Raw genomic sequence first — 6,450 nt, 5'->3', positions numbered from 1 at the left:
CAAAAAGAAAATAAAAAAAAGAAACAGTTACCCAAATGTTGGACAATGATAGAGTGGGAGCAGTGTTTTGACAGGGAGTGGAAGTGGGTTAGTGTGGTTAAAAACACGGCCCAGTGAAGCGCCACGCTACGGTGATGCTCTTTAAAGATTATTACTACATCTACTCAGCTCTACATGTCCACAGATAAAAGTGCTGAGTGACCCACTGATCCACAGGAAGGGATCAACAGGCACCGCACATCTTTTTGGTGGATCTCTGTATGTATACATACACACACATATATATATATATATACGTTTCATATAGTTTCCTATCAACATGGCCTGCAGATATACTTTTAGAAATGTAACTTTTGTGTTTTTTAACAAACAAACCCTAGACTCGGGGATTTCAAAGCCTGGGTTCAGTGGTCACTTGATTGGCCAAAGTATCTTATGATTACTACTGCAGTAGAGAGTGCATCTATTTTAGGCAACGCTTCATAAAACACTGACGAGTGATTGCATCATGATATGTAACTTTAAAATGGCAAAAGAAAACACAACCAAGGAGATTCAGTTAGAATAAATATTGCTTCTTACATAACCCATAAGTTTAATAATATCCACATCGCATCTACGTATATAGTATTTTTGTTTGGCAATCCACACATCAGTGTTGAACAGTTTTTGTTCAGGTAACCTCTATAAAATTTCATAAACTCTATACAAATCTTTAAAAATACTGTGCTTTTCTACCCCGCCTGGCACGCCACTCTACGTGTGTTGAAAAGAAGTTCAAACAGGAACAGGATTGTAGCAGCATTGTCCCGTGCCGGCCTCCGTACGGCTAATGTTCACAGAACACAGAACTTGTGTATGTTTCGTTTGTCACCTCAAAAAGCTGCGCCTACGTGAAGCTGTGGAGTGCGACATGAACGCAAATAAGGGCAGAAGAAAACCAGATATATTTCAGACACTGCTTACTGTCAAGCACATATCAAAGCTCTATCTAAGAGTGCTCTGAAAAAATCTACTTGGAGAGCGCGCCTTCTATCTACGGAGCTGTGTGACTGACGGAGGTGGAGGGCGGAGGGGGGCGAGCTGGTTACAGATGATGACGGGGCAAATGAGACCAGTGCTTAGGTCATCAGGTCAGCTCTGACAACAATAAATCTATCTTCTTAGAATTTTTTTCTTCTAAACATCTGAATAGATCTATACATATAATCTAATAGACATTTTAATCAATTTAAACACTCTTATATACACGTCAGCGCATACTGCACTTCTACTTCTGACTAGCCCGTTATCATTGCTAGCAAACGCATCGTCTGACTTGGGTTTAAACTGGATCCTTGGTCTGAATCCTGCCTCTGCTGCCTCTGCTGCGGTGAAACTATGGGACTCGAATCGAGCGGCAGCTTTCTATCCCTGTCTGCTCTCACGCCGGGCTCACACTGATGACCGCGTGCTGGCTTGGTCAAGTGATTATTCTCCGTTTCTTGCACAGTGGTTAGAATGTAGGAGACGGCAATGTGAACACATAATTATGTAAAACCCAAAGCTCGAAAATGGTTCAGTGTGATTCGATGATATCTGACTCCAGCTTGCAGTTAAGGACATTTAGAAGAAAGTGTCCTGTTACGCCCTAAAGACAAATAGTCTGGTTTCAGGGTTGCCAGAGTCGGTGAGTATTAGTTTGCTTTGGTGCTGCTTGCCACCACGAAGGACTGTTCCAGTTTTTCCATTTTGAATCTGGTCAGATTTGAACTCAAGTTAACCAAATGCACACAGTTTATTATTATTTTCCTCATAAGCAAAAAACAGCATACAAAATGTTTGTGATCTTTTTTTGCTCCATAAAAATATGTTACTTATCGTAGCTTTTGAAATACCAATCACTGAAGTGAAGTTCTTAAACATTAGTTTGCTTAAAGCATTCTGGTATATTCAAACGTGTAAAAGTTAAAAAGTAAACAAAAGAATGTGTGTAAAGGATTTCACACTGGATTCAAACGCAACAAAACGCCATCCAGTGAGAACCTTAAACAGTATTTTGGGAAATACACACACTGCTTTCTTCCAGGAAGAAAATCTGTACCAGTCTTATGTCTGTGAGTCAAGCTCAGGGAGAAATATCCAGCTCAATAATCAAAGACAAGATAAAGGTCCTAACAAACAAATCTTTTCACAACCTGTGGCTCGACTTTATGCTAAGCTAACCTACTTTGCACTCTTTGCACAGAGAAGCATGAACATCTTAGTTTGAGCTACTTCTATAAGTCAATGCATCCTATAACTGAGCAGTTTAGTTAGTGTACCTGAGTTTGACTTTTTACTGTCTACACCTTCTAAAGCTGTAAATGCAGTTGTAAAAGAGAAACATTGTTTCTAAATGAGTGTCCTTTTCCACACAGAATCACGTGATATTCCAACTGATTATTATTGGATACTAATGTGTTGTGTCCGTGTATGTTTTGTCCGATATGTATGAAACCTTTTTTGTTTTATAATACAGAAAAAATGATCCCTCAGTGATCTAGAAACACGTGTGTGCTCTAAATAGGAATGACATTTAAAGTAAAAATACTGATATTCACTAGTAACTGACGTGAGTATTCTGACTTAATCTTTGGATTAAGCGTAATGCTTCCAGCATGTCTGTCTCATAAAGCAAACACTTTACCAGACAGATGATTTACCAGTCCAGTATCTGGTAGTGAGTTAGAGCACCTGGGCCCTGTACCACAGCAAGTTCTACACAACCAACTTTCCATTATGTGGATTCACTCATCCTAACATTAGCAATGAGGACAATGTGGTCACTCAAAGCTGGTTATCAACTGCCAAAACTAATTTAGGGTTTTATCAGCACAGTTATATGAAAGGAGTGGTGTTGGCAGCATTTGACCAATCTAAAAGGAGCATGTCACTGGTCATATATGAGTCTGATCCCTGTGAGTGTCACCCACACCAATCAGATGATGATAAAAATCTAACAGCAAATGCAACATTGCTGCAAATAAGATGGCACATCAGTGCTACAAATCATGAATCTGGTGATTTCTGCACACAGCTGTAACATTTATATTATTCCTGAATGCTCTCTCCATGCTGCTGTTTGTTTTTAAGGTGACTGGTGCACTTTAAAGATCTGAAACTTTAAACAGGAGTCATTTAAGCATTAAATGTTACTGCCCACAGCCTGATAAAGGAGAAATGAATCTGACTGGTTGAACAGGTGCTCTTGTTGGGTGATCTTCATTCCAGTAGCTGCAAAAGATATCTCGCAGCAGATCAGAATCAAATATAACAACATTTTACACATTTTCTAAATCACCAAATTAATACGCGCACGTTCGGGAGACAATGGGAAAGTTTACGCTTCATTCTGTGGTTGTAGGTCCGGCTTAACAAGCCGCACATGTAAAATGTATTTCCCCAGCAGAGAATCTACAATCTATAACCTTCTCCTGACAGTTTTAGTTTTTATTCTTTCAGCTGCAGACTCGGTGCTGTTTAAGGGGTTTGAGAGATTAAATATAAAAACAGTTCAAAGGCTTAATCTGTGCAGAGATGTCATATGAGGACAGCAAGTACAGTGTAGGTGTCCTGTTTTAGGATGCTGCTGACGGATAAAACATTCAATTATAAAGTTATATCTACAAATCTATGTTTATTTCTGATAATCATCAGGAAGCGCAGAGACATTAGGCACTGCTGAAAGACTTTAGTCCCTCCTACTCTACCTGTAGAGGTCAGAGGGATCCTGCTATTTTCTGGAGAATTGATTGGTCAGTAGTCAATGACTTAGGTGGACATCATAAGTTACCATAGTGATGTACCCAGGTATGATGTCAACCACCTTTGCACTAACCGCAGAAAACCGAGAGTTAACCCAGAAGTTACTCGGATGGCCTAAAATCCTGCTTCACAGCACAGGCCTCTGGTGGCCTTCTCTCATTTTTGTGATTTAACGATGCAAACAGCCTGTAGGTGCATTACTGCTGTCCGGTGATAGCAACGTGTTACAACCTACTAAGGACCAGTAAAAACAAGGGAAATGTATCTAAACAAACTACAGAATGACGGCTCCCCAGCTTGGATCCAGTGTAAGAATCCTGTCAGCACTATCTGCAGTACATTTAACAAAGTAGCAAAGCTGAGCAGACACTGGACTTCATAGTAAACTGGTATTAGTTGGTACTAGTTTGTGAAAGACAGTCTCGCTCTTGAAATGACAAAGTTCCAGTTGAAAGTCAAACTCGTGAAAAACTTGACCATCTTCTCATCATCCCACATAGTGGAAGCTTAGAAAGGTTCAGACCACACGCATCATTTGGGGTTTTCCTTTGTTTGAATAAATGTGTATTTATGCGCATCGATGTGTCATACCTTCTGCTCTCATTGAAAGTGTGCATAAAACAGGTGGACGGATGCTTTGCATTTCACTCCAGCTCTCAGCAACCAGTAAGAGAGTGATATTGATCTTTCTATTTCACAGCAAGAAAGCGAGTAAGTGGATTTCCCAAAATAATGCACGAATCGTAGAAACACACAGTGTAATCACCACTCTGTTCTACCACTTACACACAGGGTACGTTAGCGTTACTGTGGGCCATACTGTGGGCAGGTGCCGACCTGCTGTAAGTGAGGTGGAAGAAGATTTGATGGTAAAAATACAAAAAGTAACACTTTTAGTTTCCCTATAAGTGCCCTATATAGCAGATTCATAGAAATAGTTAAATGGACCTTAATGATATTTTGGGTGAACTATTAATACACACACATGCACACAGAAGTAGGAAAGGAAAAACCGAGAGAGGAGAAGGACGCACTCTCAGCGAAGCTGGCACAACCATTTTCCTGTTCCAACATTTGTACGTCGATCTTGCATCCTCACCTTGGTTTTTCTTGAGTCACGAGGTGGACACCGAGCAGGTGTGGACTTCACGGACCCAGCTCGGGCGCAGCTCCTCCTCTGGTGACCACCCCTCTCCACACTTTGATCTTTGTCAGGGAAGAAGGCCGTCGCAGTAACTATACGTGTGTAAGTGCTCGGGATGTAAAGACTGAAATCTCATTCGTCAGCTTGTGGCACTGTGCAGAAAGTGTGTGTGTGTGTGTGTGTGTGTGTGGATATGATTTAGTATTAGTTAAACATGTCAGCAAATGCTGTTGTTTTGACACAAACAGGTGAAAAGCAAAAAAAGAACAAAAAAGAACAAAAATGAAGTCTATCTCAAATTGTTCTCTACAACCTTAGATGCACCCAGAAATATAACTCCGGTAGGACTCTAGTGAAGAAATATTCTCTGAACAAACTCTAGCAAAGATAGAAAAGGAGCAACGACCAGCTCAGCTGGGTTTTCATGCACCCACACCGGGGTGTATGGAAAAAGTCTTGAGTATCCAAAGCAGTCAGGTGACCACGAGTCTTTGTGTGAAGAAACTTCCAGACAAGTGTTTTTTCCCAGTGTTTCCAGAATATGTTGTTTTCTTTACAGTCCCACATACTGTCCTCCTTTATCTCGCCTTGATTTGACATAGCAGCTATTCTCTTCTTTCTCCCCCTGCAGTTCCCCCAAACATCCCATGATCCCCTGATGCTCAGGACAGTGGGAAGCAGGACGAGGGCGAACAACACTGGAGCACTGAGATGAGGCCGACAGCGGAGGATGGGAGGAGACAAACACAGCAAGAGGCAGCATCAGCTTGGACAAAACTTCCACCCGGTTCCACGTCTTGAGATTATGTCTGATGAAGAGATTGGTAAAAGTGATTCGTGACACCTCCCTCTCCTTGGCCCTGACTCCACACGTCGCCAGCCCGTCACCTCGGGGCTTGTCTGTCCTGCAGCAGCTTGAGGGCCCTCTCGATGTTCATGCGGTGGCCCACTCTTGTCACGCCCAGGTCTATCAAGTCCTCCTTCTGCAGCGAGGGCAGATGAGCGCCCTCGATCTCATTGTCCAGGAAAGCGTCCCTGTGCTCCCCCAGGTTGAGACTCTCCAGCCAGTCCGCCACATCGTGCTTGCTCCACAGCTCCATGGGTTTGGAGGCGAAAGGCTTGCCCGAGGCTGCCACGGCCTGCATCAGCGTGAGTGGAGATGGAGAGCGCGAGCTCCCGCTGCCGCCACACGAGGAGCTCAGGCTGTAGCCACCGCCACTGCCCAAAGGTGGGGTGGGCAGGCCGAAGACGTCTGTGAGCGTGGGCGACACAGAGGGAGGCAGTGAAGAGCAGGGGGTGAGGGAGGACGCCGAGTCTGGAGGGCTGCAGGGGTGCGTCTGGGATGGGAGACTGCTGGGAGGGGTGGAGGTGAGGGTGGTAGCGGCGGCAGCATTGTTACGCATTCCTGAGTCATCGATAGGAGGCCTGAGAGGGACAAAGAAGAGATGAGCGGTTAGTTCGGGTCAGACTGAGCCGACATAAAGAAACATAAATAACACAGCAAACACTTTGCATTTCTT

At 43.2% G+C, this 6,450-nt stretch overlaps 1 protein-coding gene across 1 annotated transcript in view; it reads right to left on the bottom strand.

The window, feature by feature from the left end:
* Positions 1 to 1,758: 1,758 nt before the first annotated feature.
* Positions 1,759 to 6,450, bottom strand: part of shank2b (SH3 and multiple ankyrin repeat domains 2b) — a 327,738-nt gene continuing 323,046 nt past the window's right edge. The window contains exon 24 of the mRNA XM_039619730.1: positions 1,759 to 6,355. Within this exon, the coding sequence (XP_039475664.1) occupies positions 5,815 to 6,355 (541 nt within the window). The 3' untranslated portion in view covers positions 1,759 to 5,814. The remainder of the gene's footprint in view (positions 6,356 to 6,450) is intronic.

This window comes from Oreochromis aureus, linkage group 1, assembly GCF_013358895.1.
Source record: "Oreochromis aureus strain Israel breed Guangdong linkage group 1, ZZ_aureus, whole genome shotgun sequence".
Classification (NCBI taxonomy): Eukaryota; Metazoa; Chordata; class Actinopteri; order Cichliformes; family Cichlidae; genus Oreochromis; species Oreochromis aureus.
This window is presented reverse-complemented; position numbering and strand designations above follow the sequence as displayed.